At 37.7% G+C, this 19,786-nt stretch overlaps 2 protein-coding genes across 2 annotated transcripts; both read left to right on the forward strand.

Moving 5' to 3' along the window:
* Window positions 1-1,098: 1,098 nt before the first annotated feature.
* slc22a7b.1 (solute carrier family 22 member 7b, tandem duplicate 1) lies at window positions 1,099-9,959 on the forward strand. The gene is made up of 10 exons (XM_066682938.1): window positions 1,099-1,544; window positions 1,822-1,925; window positions 2,021-2,175; window positions 3,323-3,491; window positions 6,813-6,936; window positions 7,114-7,220; window positions 7,513-7,727; window positions 7,995-8,103; window positions 9,311-9,517; window positions 9,773-9,959. The coding sequence occupies exons 1-10, from the start codon at window positions 1,164-1,166 to the stop codon at window positions 9,864-9,866; spliced, it is 1,665 nt and encodes a 554-aa protein (XP_066539035.1). The 5' UTR covers window positions 1,099-1,163; the 3' UTR covers window positions 9,867-9,959.
* Window positions 9,960-10,359: 400 nt separating this feature from the next.
* On the forward strand, window positions 10,360-17,007 carry LOC136664397 (solute carrier family 22 member 7-like). Its single transcript, XM_066641561.1, has 10 exons — window positions 10,360-10,737; window positions 10,886-10,989; window positions 12,411-12,565; window positions 12,956-13,124; window positions 13,533-13,656; window positions 13,749-13,855; window positions 15,726-15,940; window positions 16,243-16,351; window positions 16,469-16,675; window positions 16,885-17,007. The coding sequence occupies exons 1-10, from the start codon at window positions 10,363-10,365 to the stop codon at window positions 16,952-16,954; spliced, it is 1,635 nt and encodes a 544-aa protein (XP_066497658.1). The 5' UTR covers window positions 10,360-10,362; the 3' UTR covers window positions 16,955-17,007.
* The last annotated feature ends 2,779 nt before the right edge of the window (window positions 17,008-19,786 follow it).

Here is a 19,786-nt window from a genome sequence, read left to right on the forward strand (position 1 = left end):
CTCTCCTACATTGTAAGGTTGGTACATTCAATTACAAGTTTTACAGCTGCTCAGGTAACTAGCAAAAGGTGTCTGAGCCTCTTTTTTGACACTACACATGGGATAAAAGCTGTGATGTGGCCAGAAAAAAAAGCTAAATCCTACAAGACCACTCTGTTTTAAGAATTAATTAGATCAAACATTGCAATACTGGTAGCACTGCAAATTGCTATCATTTATTACAATATTCATTCCACCCCACAATCAGAATTACTACTGCATTTAAATGAAAAATCTTAACTTTAAACTCAACAAACTCAGCCAGCATGTTGATAACATTTACCCTAGTTTTCATTAGATTTGCTAAAATCATAAAAATGCCACATCATGATGTTATGGTTGGTCTAGCCTGTAGTTTATTAGGCAGTTCTCTGTGGTTTACTCTGTAAACCCTTTCAGTTCTTCTATTTACGGATCCTTGAAGTTGCAGTTAATTATTTCCATCCAATCTTTTTCATTATTGGACGCCAAGGACTTGTCTGCCAATCATTAACTGCCTATAACACTAACTGAGACCGATTTGCATTTGTTTCAACCTTTTACAGTACAATATGTGTCTAGAATTGCACAATTTTACAACTTCATACTGATACTAATATTATTTTAGGTGTTTACAGACTGGTATGGAATGTTCATGCATGGAATTCATGGCCTTTGTGACATTCAGCCACAAGAACAATAGAGATGTCATGCATTAATATTGCATTGATAATTTTGGCATTTCAACTCATCCCAAAGGTGTTGCATGGAACTAAATCAGTCTGAGTTCAGCTAGTGTACAGCTCACTCTACAGTTGTGAGTATGACTTATAATACAAGTTATAATACATTCAGATACAACATTGGACATGTTATGTCTAGGTATAATTCCAAGCACTGCATGAAATGTTTCTGCTGTAAACTTTCCCTTCATCACTGAAGTATGAGATGTTAATGAACATTAGAACTGCACGAATGGGTGATGAGTAACAGGATAAATTATAGTCCACAGCACCCTCAGAAACATCCTCCTTATACAACATTCATTCTCAAAGCACGTTTCTGCAGTTTACCTTTTCTTAAGGACTCACTTCAGTTTATGTTGTCTTTCTTTTCAGAAGCAGTTGTCCAGTGCAGACCTGAGGATGAAGTTTGAGAATCTTTTGGCTGAGGTTGCGGGTTTTGGACGCTTCCAAATTGTACTCATTCTTATACTGGTGATCCCTCGGGCCACCCTGCCATTTCACTTCCTACTGAACAACTTTATTGGCATCATCCCATCCCACCACTGTGACTTCAGCGCGCTGGACATTAATGGGCTCTTTGAGAATTTGACTCAGGAGGAAAGATTGACCGTCAGTATACCGAAACACGAAGATGGGACCTTCTCTTCCTGTCTCATGTTCTCAGAAGCTCATTTCCATCTCCTGAGGAATTCATCCAACTCGACAGAACATGCTGTGGTAATGTGCCAGAATGGATGGCAGTTTGACCACAGCAAATTTAAATCAACCTTGGCTTCTGAGGTAACATTTTGAAGGTTTCTCAGCTCGTGTCACTTCTGTCCATGTCCCGTCACGCTTTGTGTAGATTACTGGGTTCGTCTATTTCCATCTACGCTCACTGACCATTTTGCCGTTCATTTATCAGGGAAATAAATTAATGCAAAATACACAATAACACAGATAGTGTAAACAGTACTTAATAAACTGATAACCAAACATTTAATAAATAAACCAGAATACATAACTAAAGTATATTTGGTTTACAACCCAAATGGATGCAAGCATATTTCTCTCTCAGTGGAACCTGGTGTGTGATAAGAAAGGAATGAATAAAGGCACTGCCACCATCTTCTTCAGTGGGGTGATGGTTGGAGCAGCCCTATTTGGTATTCTGAGTGACAGGTGAGATCACTGAAATTTGATATGAACATTTCTTCAAACTGATATTAGCTATTTTTTCTGTAATTCCACACTCTTAATGACTTTGTCCCCTACAGATATGGCAGGAAGCGTATGTTGATGGTGTCTTATCTTTCAACTGTTCTCTTTGCTGTGGGCAGTGCTTTCTCCACGTCCTACACCATGTTTGCTGTGATGAGGTTCTTCACAGGAATGGCAATCACTGGCATTAGCATCATCACCATTGTACTCTGTGAGCAGTGAACTATACTCACACAGAAATATAAATCCATCTATCCAGGCTACGTTCACGATTGTAACCAAAAAACAGTTTTATAAAATTCATTTATAAAGCTCACAATTTGCTAGCTCTCCAGTCTGTTTCGAATGTGTTACAAAGCCCTCGTGTCTGTAAATTTGTAAAAAAAAAATGGTCTCAATTTGATATGCTACACTTTCTCTCTCTTTTTGTGCTCATGGGAGAGAAAAAACAAACTACAACATTCAAAAGCATGAACCAAGATGGCTCTATTCCTGTTCCATAGATGGGTGATATTGACTTATTTTTGTTGTTTGTGGTTATTTCAAATTTAAATGTCTCCAAAGTCAGGAGACAGCTAATGGCATTACTGAAAGTGCTACAAAACTAAACTCGAGTTACAAAGGAGATTCTGTGGTAATTCAAACATGGAATAAAAACTTACAGGCAAGTTAAACTTCACAGCCACATTCAAATGACTGTCTTTTTTTTCCCTCAAACATTAAAAGACATGGAGATCCTGATAGTAAACAACATTCAGGGAATTGAGTGTGAGAGAATTGAGAGAATTACGTTTCCCCACAATCTTAGACATCCCCTTTAAGGCTGTAAAGGTTTCACAGTTTTAGCATTGATACATAATAATAATAATAATAATAATAATAATAATAATAATAATACATTTTTTAATATAGTAATTTCATATAAAAACGAAGCTCATAGTCCTGAAATGGTTTAAAACAATATCATATCATAAAATATGAAAGGGTAAACAGTGTAACAATTAAAATAATGCAATAAAAGACTAGACATTATAAAAACGATCCAAAGATATTATAAAGCAAACATACCTGAGTGTACTACAGTACAACATGGTTTCAATTTCTAGTCCAGACTGAGGCTTCTAAAAGTACCCTAAAGCACAAAATACCTATGAGCACATTTTTGACAGTAAACTGATAAGACACAAGGAACACTGTCATTACTCTAAAGCAGTAAAAACAGCCCTGAGTAGTGGGATTTCGGTTACATGAATGAGTGAACGAGAGTATAAGATACATCAGTTCTACAATGTGAGCTGAAGTGATAAAGTTTAAGACCTATGCTTAATGCATACATGAATCAAACCTTCTTTCTGCAGGTGTGGAATGGTCAGACATCAAACACAGAACGATTGTAGGAGTGATGATCAGTCTTGACTGGTCTGTTTTTACTATGCTCCTGCCAGCCATCGCTTACCTTGTCAATGACTGGAGGTACTTGGTTGTCACTGTGACGTCTCCTCTGGCAATAGCTATAATCTCTTGGTGGTAAGATGCATTTATATCGTTGTTTAAAATGTATATGTATAAATGTATAAAATGTAAGTGTCTTATAACATGCGGCACGGTGGCGCAGCAGGTAGTGTCGCAGTCACACAGCTCCAGGGGCCTGGAGGTTGTGGGTTCGATTCCCGCTCCGGGTGACTGTCTGTGAGGAGTTGGTGTGTTCTCCCCGTGTCCACGTGGGTTTCCTCCGGGTGCTCCGGTTTCCTCCCACAGTCCGAAAACACACGTTGCAGGTGAATTGGCGACTCGAAAGTGTGTGTGTCTGTGTTGCCCTGTGAAGGACTGGCGCCCCCTCCAGGGTGTATTCCCGCCTTGCGCCCAATGATTCCAGGTAGGCTCTGGACCCCCCGCGACCCTAAAATTGGATAAGCACTTACAGATAATGGATGGATGGATGTCTTATAACACTTTCTTGCTCAAATATTCATTCACTTAGTTACATTTAACAATGGTTGCCTTTACTATTTAAACCTTCCAGCAGAACTCATCTTTTGTAAAGCTGATAGTATAGCTAGTCAGATTTCTATACAAATATACCATATCTGGTGTTAGTTTGGTTTCATTTCCAACTAATCATAATTCAATTAAAATCAAAATCAAATCCAAGTTTATTTGTCACATATACGGTACAACTAGCTTTGAAATTCTTTTTATGACTACTCGTTCAAAGAAATAACTAATTAACATAGGATTGAGGCTATGAAATAACGAGAAATGAAGAAAAAAATGTGTAAAGAATTTAATATCAGAATGTTGCGCAAATCAGTGGTGAATAGTTTAGTGGGAAATGCAGAGCGCAAAATGTTCAAAATCCTGTGCTGAACAAAATGTGCAAAACATTTGGCAGCAGGGGCTTATATAAAAATCTACTTTATTTATGTATCCTAAGCATCATATAAACGTAATCATAGGTACACATATCTGGACAGAAATTTGTATTACAACCTGTCCCAAAGAATTGCCCTTGAGACTGTCTCTAGTCATTGTTTTTCCTTCTCTTATTCCAAATCATTACTGTACAAAGTCATCTAGGTGCTAATTCCTAATGACTTCCCTGTCAAACCTGCTGACACCAGCAGAAATCCATACTTAGAGCTGGATCAGGCCCTGTGTGTTTTGTGTGGCTGCAATCACACCTGATCACATAAAATCAGTGGTTTGGTTAAAATCCTTACTGAGATGGAGCTGGTGACTACTTAGAATGCCTTCAGAATCAAGCTGAACTTCATAGGCTCTCTTGTCTTGGGGCCAGAGAATTAATTTCGTCCTCTATGACATTATAAGTTCCACAGGCTGAATTCAAATCTTGCCACATTGGTCCCAAGTGATGGGATAATCCAATTCCAAAGTGAAGCATTGCATAAGAAGGCAATTTCTGGTATCTCCTGCCCTGATACATAGATTTTATATTGGGCATTTAACCAATCTCCCAAATGTTGGAGAAATACCCTACAGTTTCTGTTACTAAAACTGTCAGTCTCAACCCATGTCCATGGGTCCAGCTCTGAAATTCAAGAGGACAGAGTCTCTTTTTGTTAATTCACATCCATAAACTTGCATATGTTGCACCTCCATATAAATGTTTTTATTCCTTCACTCAAGCCCTGTCAATAAACACATTCCTGCATGTTTTAATGCTTAAGTGTGATGAGTGGATGCTGAGTTATGTCCTGTCTAAGTGCATGTGGTATCACTACTCTACTGAAAACAAGACTTCTGCATGCTCAGATTCTCCTGGAAAGAGCAATAATGCACAACGTCATGTGCCAGGTCCTACTTGTCCCTGGGCCATCTTCGCTGAATCAATTTATTCAGTGACTGCAATTTCATGTTCTTATCCATTTCAAATGTTATGGTTTTAAGTCTTTTATCTGTGATAGGCAGGTACCCAACCATGCTAATACTCTATATTCCAGCTTCAACTGAGCCTTCCAATGCAGCTTCCTGCAAGTATGCTTGTCTCAGGACATTACCAATAACATGTCTTTACAAAGCACATACTTCACATCAATGTTGTATGTTTGCAGCCTAAATAAAATTCTTTGGAGCTGTTTAGGCATGCGCAGGAGGGGATTTTTAATAATGTTATTTCTTAATGACCCTTCTTTTTGGTAGTTTCAATTGTGTAACCCTTCCAGGCATCTATTAATAGTGAATAAATCTGCTGTCAGCTCTATTGTCCACTATATTCCATTGTTTGTCTTTGACACTCTCCTCATTCACAATGGTGGTTACAGCCCAAATGTATTTTTACTGTAAATAGGGTCATCGCTTTTATGGCTCTGCTGACCAGTATGTACCAGGGCACTGTGGAGACTTCTTTCACAACCACATTAAATGGATTAAGTTATTTCTTTCAGGGAGTTTTCAGTTTCATTCTACATTGGCCCAGTGGTAATAGAGTACTTTTTTGAGCACTTGGATTTTCTGTCAATATATGTTCCTGGGTTCGAGATGGATGGACGGATGGATGGATCTTGATCCAAAGGAAAGTTAGCTGCTAGTAGCAAGGAAAACAATACAGCAGAAATAAATATAGATAGTGAGTAACTGCAGTCTCACAGCAAGGGTACAGCATAGTGTTCAATACTACACATGGACTATAAACATTACACAGAACTAAGCATTTGGAACATAACAAAATAAAATAAATAAGAATATAAGAAAAATAAGAAGGATTTAAGGGAACCTATGGATGCAAAATCAAAGAACAGTGCAATGAAATACTATGCAAGAATTTGCAGAAATTTAGAAGATACTAAGATAAAGTGCATATATGTGCAACATAAATAATTAACATAAACAACGTAAAAGATGTTGAAAGGGATGATATTATTTACCTGACAATCTAACTGGAATCATACCAAATCCTTCATAGTGGGCACTGATGCATGAAGCTTTGTGCATGGTTATTTTGGTCACTTATGGTTTTCTTTGTTTCTTTTGTGACACACAATTGGTCAGTGGTCTCCTTCTTATTTAAAGAACCGCAACCACTATGTTACATTCTGGACAGAATGGATGAGTAATGAATTTTAACTAACTGGTAGCATCCAGCAAATACATACACTCTGTAATGAACTTTTGCCGTATTATAGGTAACTGCACAATGTCATTACGGAAAACAAGTCAAAATATCACTATTATCACAATATTTATTTTTATTGTTTTAAAAATTATGACAATATTATTGCAAATTATACTATATGGCACAACCTTAGCTGTTACTATACTAAACCACTGCAGTGTTTCCTACATTAACACGATGAAGATTGGGAACATTACCTTGAAATTTTCCTTAAGGTGGATCCCAGATTCAGCTCGATGGCTGATAGCCAATGGAAGACTGGAGGAAGCCCATCATTACCTCACTAAGTGTGCCTTAGCAAATCACAGAGAGGAGAGTCTGAGAGACTTCAAACCCCAGGTAAATGGCCTTCAGAATTGTTAATGATTCAGATTGGTTTTGCATGCTTAATTTCATTTATCAATTAATTTCTATAATTACTATCCATGAATGCCCTTGATTTCAGAGACAGTGTTGGATTAGAAGGTTATAAAGCATATAACCCATTTCCTGATTTCTGATATTTTACAATTTCAGATCCTCTCCACTGTTGTTATCGGAAATGAGGACAGAAAGTACACATATCTGGACTTACTGAGAACCCCAGTGTTGAGGAAATTGACTGTTGTCACTGGTATCACCTGGTACAAACAGAGCTTTTTCATAAACACAATGAAAATCAGTTCATCTTCAGTTATACCTAGTTTGTATAGATGGCTTTCTCAATTGTGTTTAGATTCAGAAGCAAATACAAATTGGGCACTAAAAATGAAAAATATGTTCCTTTTTTTACATTTAGGGGAATTGTATTTATTTAATGAAATTGACACATCATTTGAACAAACTTGTTTATATACAATAAGGCATTTATAAGTTTAAAATAACAGTGTGATCTTTAGTGTAACCCTTGTTTTATGATGTTTGTCTATGATGTAGGTATGGTGTAGCATTCACATATTATGGAATCAGTTTAAATGTGTCCAGTTTTGGACTAAACCTTCACCTGACTCAGTTCATCTATGGAGCCATAGAGATTCCTGCCAAGCTGCTGATCTTTGTGTGTCTTGAGAAGTTGGGCCGAAGAGTCAGTCAGGTGGGCATGCTTATAATGACAGGAGTCTGCATCGCCATCACCATCCTTATCCCTAGAGGTAAGTAAGTAAGTAATATATATATAAAACTCCGTTTTTAGATCTGATAAAATAATTAAATAAGAAAATAATTGAATGAATGTGTAATAATGTTAATGATGAGACAGATGTCGGGTAATGCAGAAATAGGAGTCTTGTGCATGGTTTTCCAGCATTACTAGATTACGGTATAGAAACCCATATGGCATATGGTGGCAGCAGTCTTACCAAACCGCTTAATCCACTCCAGATTCACACTCATGCTACATGTTTCTGTATATTTTCCAGAGAACTGGATTCCTCGGACTGTAGTAGCAGTGCTGGGGAAAGGCTTTTCAGAGGCATCGTTCACATCTGTGTTTCTTTACACCACTGAGATCTACCCTACAGTATTACGGTGAGCCATCAAACACTCGCACACGCTTCAGTCTCACTCTGAAGTACAAGGAAGGCAATAATTAACAGGCATTTGTCATCTCTTTCAGAGCTTTATTTTTATTCTTTCTGTTCTCTAGTAATTATTGCCTTGTAGAATGTAGGAAATATGATGATAAGTCATGTGTGGTCAGCAGTTCTGTCCACTTCTCTATTTAGTCTTTAATCCAGACCAGTCATTATGATATGTGTTCGTATCTGTACATTTTATGTGATTTATAACATTTTGCATGTTGTTTACACTAAAGTAGTGTAATTAAATTTTGCATAATTCAAATGTGTTTATGATTTATTGCAAATACCCTCACAGAAAAAAAACAGAAATTCTCTGAAAATCTCTTTAACTCTCTCTAAGTGACTAGACACTTAAAGAGTAGATAGACAGCATGTGTGCAAAATCACTACTCATAATGTTTCTGAAAGCAGCGCTGCCTTTGAGGCAGAAGGAAATTAATTGGTTACAGGTGGGGGTATGTGTGAATGGTTAGCACACATTAGCATATTTTCCTGCTCTGATTGCCAGACTTTGGAAGAAATAATTGTTCAATATAATTTTCCTGTAAACTTAGTTCTGTTTCATAGTCTGTTAGATATGTTGCAAAAAGTATTTTGTTTAGTTTAAATGGGGGAAAAACCTAACTCGCTACCTCTCAGTAAGGTGCAGAATGTTAAACACTCTACTACCCCTGAGGCAGATTCTGAAGAAATATTTTACTGAATGTTTGAGTTATGACAGCTGCCTCAGAGGAAGTACAGCATTATTTTAAAACATTCTATAGCTCCTTCAGAGCTAGCGGTCATCACTCCTATGTGCAGGAATGTACTTCTTCTTCATCTGCCTGAGAGGTAGCTGAGTATTTTAACATCCTTCCACCGAGGTAGCAAGTTACATGAGCCTCCATACAAGTAAAACAAAATACTGTGATTCTGCTGTAAAACTAAACTAAAGTAATAAAAAAATTATATTGTACTCTTATTTCTTCCAAAGTAATGGAATTTAGCATTTGAACAAGCACACAAGGGTGTAAGTGGAGTTTTGCTAGTTTATGGCACAGTATATGAAAATCTCAGAAGATTGTTAGTAATCGTAATTTTAATCTGTATCTGTATCTGTAATAATACTGGTATAAGGACGATAGCACTTGAATTATTACGTGATTTGATCACAGGCAGAATGGTTTGGGTTTCTGCTCATGTGTGGCTCGTGTTGGAGTATCTCTGGCACCAATGGCAAGTCTTCTGGAAGAGACATGGACTCCGCTGCCACAAATCTTATTCTGTTCTGTGGCCATAATATCAGGCCTCATTGCCCTGCTTCTCCCTGAGACCCGCAATGTCCGCCTGCCAGAAACAATTGAAGACGTTGAGCAAACAAGGTGAAAATTAATACTTGATCGATTAAATGTGTGTATATTTAAATTACGGTGAGACATTTCCCAGTTCATGGCCCAGTCAAACACAGGCATAAACATACCTTCTGAAATAATAATAATAATAATAATAATAATAATAATAATAATAAACTTGGCATAGCTTTCTCAAGAAACTGGACTCAGCTAACTAAAACTGGGTAGAAACTTTGGTTAAATCATCTATATCTCATATGTGAATGTTTATATTTTCTCTCTTAGAAAAAGGTCAATATGCACTGAAGATGAACTAAGAGACCTGCATCAGGAAAACATTCCTTTAACATCAGACCCCAGAAACGTAACTGTGATTTAAGGAGGAGACAAAGAACAGACAATTACAAATATAAGGTTTAAATGTTATATTTCATTGCAAGGTTGTATAACCATTAATACAAGCAATAATGTATTTTTAGGGATTAAATGTAATAAATATTAGAAACAAGCTGTGTTAAAGAATAGTTTGTATAAATAATTTCTTTAAAATAAACAATGATTCAGCTTTGTCACATGTTTTTATCTCTTTGCTGAGTCACTAACACAATTTGCATTAATTACATATGCAGTTGCATTGGTTTCTACAGTCAAATATTTACTTCAGGTTTAGGCATTTCTCCTAACCTTTGGAATATAAGAAATAAAAATTCTGACATCTAAGAAACAGAGTTCAGAGGGTTGGAAAAAGAGGATGTGTCTGGACTATATCAGAGTGATAATAGGTCAGATTTACATTTGGGTGAATCAAGAAGAGAACGAGACGCCACTGGAACAGAAGCGGTTTTGTGTAATTGAGCTTTGGGGGAAAACTTATTATGAAGTTTGAGGACCTTTTGGCAGAGATTGATGGCTTTGGAAGGTTCCAGAAGCTGGTCCTTTTACTCAGCTTTATCGGACGATTCACTCTTCCCTGTCACTTCCTTCTGAACAACTACATCTCCGCCATCCCATCCCACCACTGTAACATCACTTTTCTGGATGATGTTCTCGGGAATTTGACTTGGGAGCAGAAACTTGCAGTCAGCATTCCGAAAGAGGAAGACGGGAGTTTTGCATCCTGTCACATGTTTGCTGAACCACAGTTCCAGCTTCTGGATACTGAATCCAATTGTACTGATGTCCCTTTAATTCAGTGTCCACAGGGATGGGAACATGATCACAGTAGCTTCATTAGTACTCTTTCCACAGAGGTAACTATACATTATGTCTTACCAATAAAAAGCAATACAGATTGGAGTGCTTGGCCACCTGCAACTGCTACAACTAGATTTTTACAATTATACAACATGACGAATGTTCATATAAATGAAATAACTTCTGTTAATCACTCTTTCATAGTGGGATTTGGTGTGTGAGAACAGAGGGATGAACAAAGCATTGGCGACCATCTTCTTCATCGGAGTCATGTTGGGAGCAGCTATATTTGGAAGCTTAAGTGATAGGTGACTTCAGATATTCTCAGTGTTACTGAATGATACTGTAAACTTTCAGTACAGAATGGAGACGTACACAGTCATGTCCGCTGACCAAACCTTGCAGTTCTACTATTATAGACTGTAATCCAGCTGTTGCACTGCATACTTGTTTCCACTCTTTCTCACTGATCTTCAATGGTCACGACCACCAAAATACAGGTATGATTTGGTTGGTGGACGATTCTCAGTGCTACAGTGACATTGATGTGGTGTAAGTGTGTTGCACTGGTACATGTGGATCTGAGTTTTTACATCCCTCAGTATCGCTGCGTGACTGAAAATAGTCCTCCAACTAACAGCATCTACTTAACACTTTTAAACTTTTAAAGAAAATGACCAACAAAATATGTAGAGAAACTGATGAACCACCGTCTCTGACTTTGCATCTAGGTGGGCCAACAAGGTAGGTGTGTTTAATAAAGTGGACTGTGAGTGGACACAGGGTTTAAAAACTTTAGCAGCACTGCTGTGTCTGATCCAGTTGTACCTATGCAACATATCACACACTGTGCCACTGCAGTGTTGAGAATGCTCCAGCTGTTAGGTCCTGCTCTTAGTGTTTTGTGTATTTTGTTCCCCTAGTGCTTTGTTCTTTACTCTGCCCTAACCTCATCTTGATTAGTCATGTCTCCTTACCCTGTCGCAGTGTCCAGGAGTTTTCATATTGTGTCTTTTCACACAGTACTCCTGTGTTTGTCTTTGTTTTTGTCTGTCCTTAAATCGCACCATGTGGAGTTTCTGATTTGTTGCTCCAAGGTTTTGTTATTTATCTTCTTATATATGTATGTTTAATCTGCACATTCATTCAATCTTCCTTGTTTCCATGTGTGACACCAGCACACAAATCATACCTGCCCTGTGCTAGTCCTGACAATTGAAAAACAAGGCAAAAAGGGGCAAACACTATACACAGAGCAACAGATGGACTACAGTCTGTAATTGTAGAACTACTTAATACTTCTGTATGTTCGATGGAGCTGAGAGGATGGACATTAAGTGTAGAAACAAGGAGGTGGTCATGTTGTAATAATATGACTGTTTATATAAAATCCTCCATCACTCAGCACAACGCTAGCTGACGAATTAAGTGTCTGTTAGCAAACATAACAGAATAAAAAACATAACAGGCAGTTGTCCTCTAAGTGTGCTGACCTGTTCCACAAAGTTGTGTTAGCAGTTATTTAAAAAGAAGTGGTGACTGACTTCACACTTCCTGGAGGAAGCATGTGTAGTGTCATGTGATTGAGGAAGTATAGTTAATTTTGGAATTGGAATTGGTGTCACTGGGAAGAGTGGCATTCATTTGATTCGAGTTAAAAACACCCATATTATACTGCACTGATGCAAAGATAACATATTAAGATGGTTTGTGTTATTTCACTCCTCAGATATGGTCGTAAGACCATGCTCCTGGTGTCATATGTTTTGGGGATGATTTTTGCAGTGGCCAGTATTTTCTCCACCTCCATCATCATGTTTGCAGTGCTGAGGTTTTTCACTGGTCTCAGTATTACAGGCATCGTCATTGTTTCCAGCGTACTGAGTAAGAAAACTTTGAGATAGATCCTTTTAACTGTCTTAAGTTGGAATATTATGAAATCCTCACAGCAATACTCCAACATCAAAGGTGAAGCCTTCTAATAGTAATAAGCTTAGCTGCTATTGCAAGGAAGGTTGAACAAGTTTCACAAAATGCCTTCAATTTAAGAAGCAATATTGGATCTACAAACCTTTGTATAGCAATATTTAAAAATATTTAATAATGACTGTGGAGCTTGTAGCTGAAATAATGTGTATCATTATCTAAAAAAAAACAGATAGGTGGAGTTCAAATGGCCAAAAAATGACCAGTCAGTTAAATGTAAAGAAGTGCTGTGATTAAGAAGATGTTTAGAAATGTACCATGTTCATGTGTGGATCTGCTTTTCCTCAGATGTGGAGTGGGTGGACATTGAGAGCAGGAAACTGGTGGGGATGATTGACAGTGTAAGCTGGACGTTTGGTTACACAGTGCTTCCTGGTATAGCGTATGGAGTGAGGGACTGGAAGTGGCTGACCTTAGCAGTCACCTCACCTCTTCTTATTGCCATCTTCTCCTGGAGGTCTGATCATATGAATACACTAAAATATTAATGCGTGTTTTTCTGAATTATGTGGTTGTAAGCAGCTGCAATGTGTATATTGTTACATGCTTTGCCTAGTTTTAATTTTTACAACCTCATTTCAGTTTGCAATAGTATTAGTTTGCTCAAAACATATATCCAGCATTAATTAGATTTTCACTGCTAAATGATATTGTAGTTTACTATTAAGTGACATTCAAAGAGGACATATTCACTGAATATAAAATATTGAGTTTGAATATTTTTATTAAGGACATTTCAAAATGAGCATTCATTTGTCTAATGGAGAAAATCTGTTCAGATGCAGAGTTACTAATATGGAGATGACACTGGCTTTTTTTTAGTCGAATGTTTAATTCCAAAGGACCTTCTTTTTCATTTTCTTAGGTGGATTCCAGAGTCTGCTCGGTGGCTAATAGCTAACGGGAATGTGGACAAAGCTCATTTTTATCTGAAAAGATGTGCAGTCATGAACAAGAGGAAATCATCCACCTCAAATTTTAAACCAGAAGTGAGAATATTTGACTACTTTCAGATTTTATTCACGTATAATCACACATTCTTTCTGATTTTTTTTATGTTGATGTGTTTTTTTCTTTTCAGGTTCTGTCTAGTATTGTTTCTAAAGCAGAAAACAGGAAGTATTCATATATGGATCTGATAAGGACTCCTAAGATGAGGAGACTGGCATTTCTCACGGGCATCACCTGGTGGGGAAAACACTTTTACTTTTGTGCAATCTAAAATTGTAGATAATTGGTAGAGTGTGCCTCAGTGTATTAATTAAAGATAATATTTCAAATTCAGCCGCTGTAGCCCCTATAGACAAAAAATAATGAAAATAATTGAATGCCTGTTACAATCTTTATTTAAGCTAATTGAAAGACTCTGATGCACTAGTTGAAATAGCATTATGCTAGCAGAGGAAACCCGATTATTGATGAACATAAAGTAAGCCTGCTGAAAAAAATAAATGTTAAAATGTTCATGCATTAAACACTGTTCTTTCCTGAGGTTATGACTGTATATTTTAGATACCTGTATATAATGAGTAATATTTGTTAACAACTGTTTTTGACTGTCTGTGAGGAGTTGGTGTGTTCTCCCCGTGTCTGTGTGGGTTTCCTCTGGGTGCTCTGGTTTCCTCCCACAGTCCAAAAACACACATTGGTAGGTTGATTGGCGACTCAAAAGTGTCCGTAGGTGTGAGTGTGTGAGTGAATGTGTGTTACCCCTCCAGGGTGTATTCCCGCCTTGCGCCCAATGATTCCTGGTAGGCTCTGGACCCACCGCGACCCTGCGACCGATGAATGAATGAATGAACTCAGGTTTTTTTTTCTACCTGTAGATGGATATTCAGTGTTTTTTTTTTGTAATGGCAGAGGCTCCTTGTGGCTTTCCTTAACCTGTACCTCATCGAAGCAATTTGCTGATATGTGGAAAATACCCCTAGACACCCCCTGGTTCAAGCTTATCCCACCTAATTATTCATTTCTAGCGACAGCCCTGTATCAAATTCATAGTATTGCTAACAGCTAATGTAGAAAAAGCAGGCTCCGCTAGTTGTGGAGAACAGGAAGATACAGCAGAGGACTCAGCAAGTTAGCCAGCAAGCAGAGCTGAGTAGTACCAACACAAGCAGGATCTCCCAGTCCACCAGCACGTTACAAGGCACTGGCTGAATCAGGCATGCAGCCAGGGAACAGAGCTCATCAATTTACTTTACACACCAGTTAAGAGTAATGCTGGAGGTCTTTGGCAGTTCTTAGTGTTCATTCCAGTGATAATTCCTGTCTTGTTCTTTGTCAGAGGTGTTTTTAGCTGAAGAGCCTGTTTTTTTTCCATGGAGGTATATATGGACAGTTGCTTTTATCCAAATGTTTATACTGCACTCTGCCATCATTGCCTGTACCATGCTATGTATGAGGTCTTGTCTCTTGTAGAGGGTGAACCAAAACTTTGGGAGGGCCAGTGTTTCCACAGGGCAGGGACATGCACACACGGCCGGCCAGGCTATGAAAAAATGAGCAAAGAATGAAATTACACACCCTCAGTGTGTGCTGTTCTCTGCTCTTTGTTGTTGCAGAGAACAAGACACACAAAGGGTTTATGACTTCATTCTCTGCTCAGAACGCTTTTACTGGATCATATCTTTAAGTAGAAGTTAGTTGTGTGCTGCTTATCTACAATGTCAGATATATTGTGAATTAGAAGGTAGTAGACATGTATTTGCTGTCTGAATGTGAATTATATCTGGAGAATAATCCAAGCATCACTGAACGAGATTTCTCAAAATGTTCATAAAAGGGCTAATAAAGTCAATCATTATTATTATTAATACAATCTGAATGAAGACCAAAAGATGATTACAGCATAACTACAAATGATTCAAGTTTGGGGATTAATAGTATCTTAATCTATGATTCTTTTCTAATAGATTAATCATGGCAAATTAGAAATAATGGACTCGTGCAGAATAAACCTACCCAAAAAATGCTAATACTGGCGATGCTGGTTCTGTTACATGCTGTATAACCACCTTCTATCTGTTCCTAACACACACACACTTTGGATTTTCAGGTATTCTGTTGCCTCTACCTACTATGGAATCAGTTTTAACATCAAAGGCTTTGGGTTGAACCTTTACTTAAACCAATTTCTGTACGGGTTTGTGGAGTTACCTGCTAAGGTCATTGTGTACTACCTGCTTGATCGGATTGGGCGCCGCAAAACAGAAGTTGGAGTTCTACTGCTGGCTGGCTCCAATCTGATTGTGAATGTATTTATACCCAAAGGTGAGCTTAGAAACATTAATTACAGAACATAGGCAAGGTAATCAAGATACAGAAAAAACACATCAGGAAATACATCACACATTATAAAATTTTGGGGGTTAATGGATTACATTTAACTGAGTACTGCACAGCACAAATTATGTTTCAGGTATCAGAAATCAAACATTATTTAAATTACTAAACATTTACATAAGGAATGAACTCATTCACCTAGTCTCTTTTGCTGACAAAGCCAAGTCATGTTATGTGCAGTGAATAACTGAATAAGATTTGTCTATTTTCTGTTTTTCTCCTTGTTTTAGATCAGTGGATAATCCGTACAGTGATTGGAGTTTTGGGTAAAGGTTTTGCTTCTATGGCCTTCTCAACACTTGTGCTGTTCTCTTCGGAACTCTACCCAACTGTCATCAGGTAATGGACCAGTCTGGAGCTTCTGTGTTGTTTCCACACATTGTCAATGCCGTAATAAAATCTTTTGAAAGGTGTCCATTTCTCATTATGATAATACACGTGAACCCTTTTTAACAGGCAGAATGGAATGGGCTACAACTCCTTTATGGGACGACTGGGTGTGGCTATAGCTCCCCTGATCCTGCTATTGGATGAAGTGTGGGGTCAGCTCTCCCAAGTGATTTTGTGTGTCATTGCCTTAACCGGTGGTTTGGTCGCTTATCAGCTGCCTGAGACACGGGCTAGGTGTCTTCCTGAGACTATAGAGGACATCGAAGGACCCAGGTCAATAGTTCTGAAATTTGTTTACTCCTTTATAGTTATGAAATTAAGCTGCTTTTAGGTGCACTGATGCTTAATTAATTGGATCAGCCGCACTTGAACCATGTTCCCCATGCCCAGGGCCAAATATGGACTGAGCAATATAGCATACTCATGTAATAATATTTTTTAGGTATTGTTATACTTGGATAATATTTTTTCTTGAATTGCAGGAAGGACCAAGATGCAATTCCATTACAAGAGAAGACAAAAGAACAAGAAAATGGGAAATCACTTTTATAATCTCTGTATTTTAAATGGTAAATTGACCCAGAAGTGTCATTTTTTATTTATTAGTTGCAATTAGTACTGAATAGGCCTGTCTATTTATCAGTTAATATGAAAAGAAATCATGTGACAAATTTGACAAATGTGACAAATATTTAAATGTGCTTTGTAAATAAATTACTTAATATAAAAGTTTACTGCTTTGAAGCAGAAAGATATGTGTAGTTATTTTAAATAGAGGTTTATAGTGACATTTTTGCTGAACCAGCTTAGCTGGGATTCTGACTGAAATGTCTGTTCCTGACTGAAACCAGTTGTTCAAAAATATTTATAGTAATGGCATATACGCTGTCACAAAACTTGTCACTGTGGTGGTACCCTCAAGGGTATATATTTTCACCTTTAATAAGGAACATAATTGTACCTTATTTTATTATAATTGTACATTTTAATATTGTATTGATTTCATACGCCCCATTTCCAGGGCTCCAGGAATGAATCTCCAGGACTTATATTATGTTTTTTTTTATATGACACAGTTCCATAATGAAAGATTACAAACACATATCTCCTTCTGGAGAAGAGAATGTAACAAAACTAGACTTTTAAACACTGTTGTACCTTTAAAGGTCCATTTACACAGTTTGTACTTTTAGTGACCAGTAATGTACCTCTACCGTACCTTTTTTCTGAGAATGTATGTATAGTTTATCTATAGCAGATAACACTAATTTCTTCCTTACAGCTGGTCTGAAGTGACAGATTTTCAACATGGAAACCTACTATTCTTAATCTGCAATAACTAAAAAATTACTTTTGCCATTTGACTATGTTTTGTCTACAACCCCAATTCCAATGAAGTTGGGACTTTGTGTAAAACATAAATAAAAACAGAATATGATGATTTGGAATTCCTTTTCAACCTATGTTCAATTGAATACACTACAAAGACATGATATTTAATGTTCCAATGAATAAACGTTATTGTTGTTTTGCAAATATTTACTCATTTTGAATTTGAGGCCTGCAACATGTTCCAAAAGAGTTGGGACAGGGGCAACAAAAGACTGGAAAAGTTGAGGAATGCTAAAAAAACACGTTTGGAACATTCCACAGGTGAACAGGTTAATGGGAAACAGGTGAGTGTTGTGATTGGGTATAGAGGGAGCCTCCCTGAAGGGCTCAGTCGTTCACAAGCAAGGGTCGAGGTTCACCACTTTGTGAACAACTGCGTGAGCAAATCATCCAACAGTTTAAGAACAGTACGATTGCAAGGAATTTAGGGATTTCATCGTCTACAGTCCATAATATCATCAAAAGGTTCAGAGAATCTGGAGAAATCTTTGTAAGTAAGCGGCAAGGCCAAAAACCAACATTGAATTCCCGTGACCTTCAGTCCCTCAAGCGGCACTCCATTAAAATCCAACGTCATTCTGTAACGGATATTAGCACATGGGTTCAGTGAACACAGTTTGCCGCTCCTTCTACAAGTGCAAGTTTAAACTCTACCATGCAAAGCGAAAGCTATATATCAACATCACCCAGACTGACATGGACTGACACAAAGTGGAAAAGTGTCCTGTGCTCTGACAAGACCACATTTCAAATTGTTTTTGGAAATCATGGACTTCGTGTCCTCCGGGCCAAAGAGGAAAAGGCCTGTCTGGATTATTATCAGCGCAAAGTTCAAAAGCCAGCATCTCTGATGGTATGGGGGTGTTAGTGCCCATGGCATGGGTAACTTGCTCATCTGTGAATGCACCATTAATGCTGAAAGGTACATGCAGGTTTTGGAGCAATGTATGCTGCCATCCAAGCAACATCTTTTTCAGGGACATCCCTGTTTATTTCAGCAAGACAATGCCAAGCCACACTCTGCACGTGTTACAACAGTGTGGCTTCGTGGTAATAGAGTGTGGGTACTAGATTGGGGTTTTATGTCTATGCTGGATGTTTTTTTTTTCTTTTAGTTTGTTACCAAATTCTTCTTTGTGCTACTGAATTTTAAAGCCTTGTTTAGAATAGACATAGACAATTTTCCACCATCTTGAAGTTGCCCAATAAAGCGGCGGGACTGTACGGAACAAAACCTAACGCTGATTGAACTGTGATTTTTAGAGGTGGGACAAACCGTCTGGCAGAGCTTGGTTAATTCAGACCCAGTAAACAAGGAACGTCCCTGGACGTTCAAAATAGGTCTAAAAGTAGTCTGTCCGTCAAGGACAGATTTTAAACGTCAATGGACGTCCAAAATCCATCTTAATAAGTTAGTTAAGTAGTGACCGATCTATAACGTCAGTGGACGTCCAAAATGCGTTTTATACAAGTCATTTATTTCAGGACCAATTAACGTCAATGGACGTCCAAAATACGTCTAATAGTCGTCTTTTCAATGTCTGTGTTTGGACGTCTTTTCAACTTTCATTTTCAACCTTAGGAGTTGATTAGACGGTCATTACGTTATTTCAACGTTGAAGCAACGGCTAAATGTTTACTGGGGAGGCATGGGTTTCTACTCTAGTAGAATGAAAGAAAAAAAAATACTCACTTCCTCGTTTAGTGGTGCATCACCCCATTGACCTAAGGAATACATGCCCATGGTATATATTTATTTACAGAATATGGTACCAAAAGTTCTGTAGAGATTTGTGGAGTAAAAAAATAAAATGTGTTGTAAACTCAAAAACAGCACTCCTGCAACTACCTCTAACAGCAATTACTATCCAAACTTTGTGTAATGTGTGAGCCACAGTGTTAATATGTGACTGATGCGGACCATAACACTTAGGTGTCATTCTGTTAAATATTCTCAAGATGTTTCATACTGACAAATAAAGGGACATGCTA

This window comes from Hoplias malabaricus, chromosome 1 (genome assembly GCF_029633855.1).
Source record: "Hoplias malabaricus isolate fHopMal1 chromosome 1, fHopMal1.hap1, whole genome shotgun sequence".
NCBI classification, from domain to species: domain Eukaryota; kingdom Metazoa; phylum Chordata; class Actinopteri; order Characiformes; family Erythrinidae; genus Hoplias; species Hoplias malabaricus.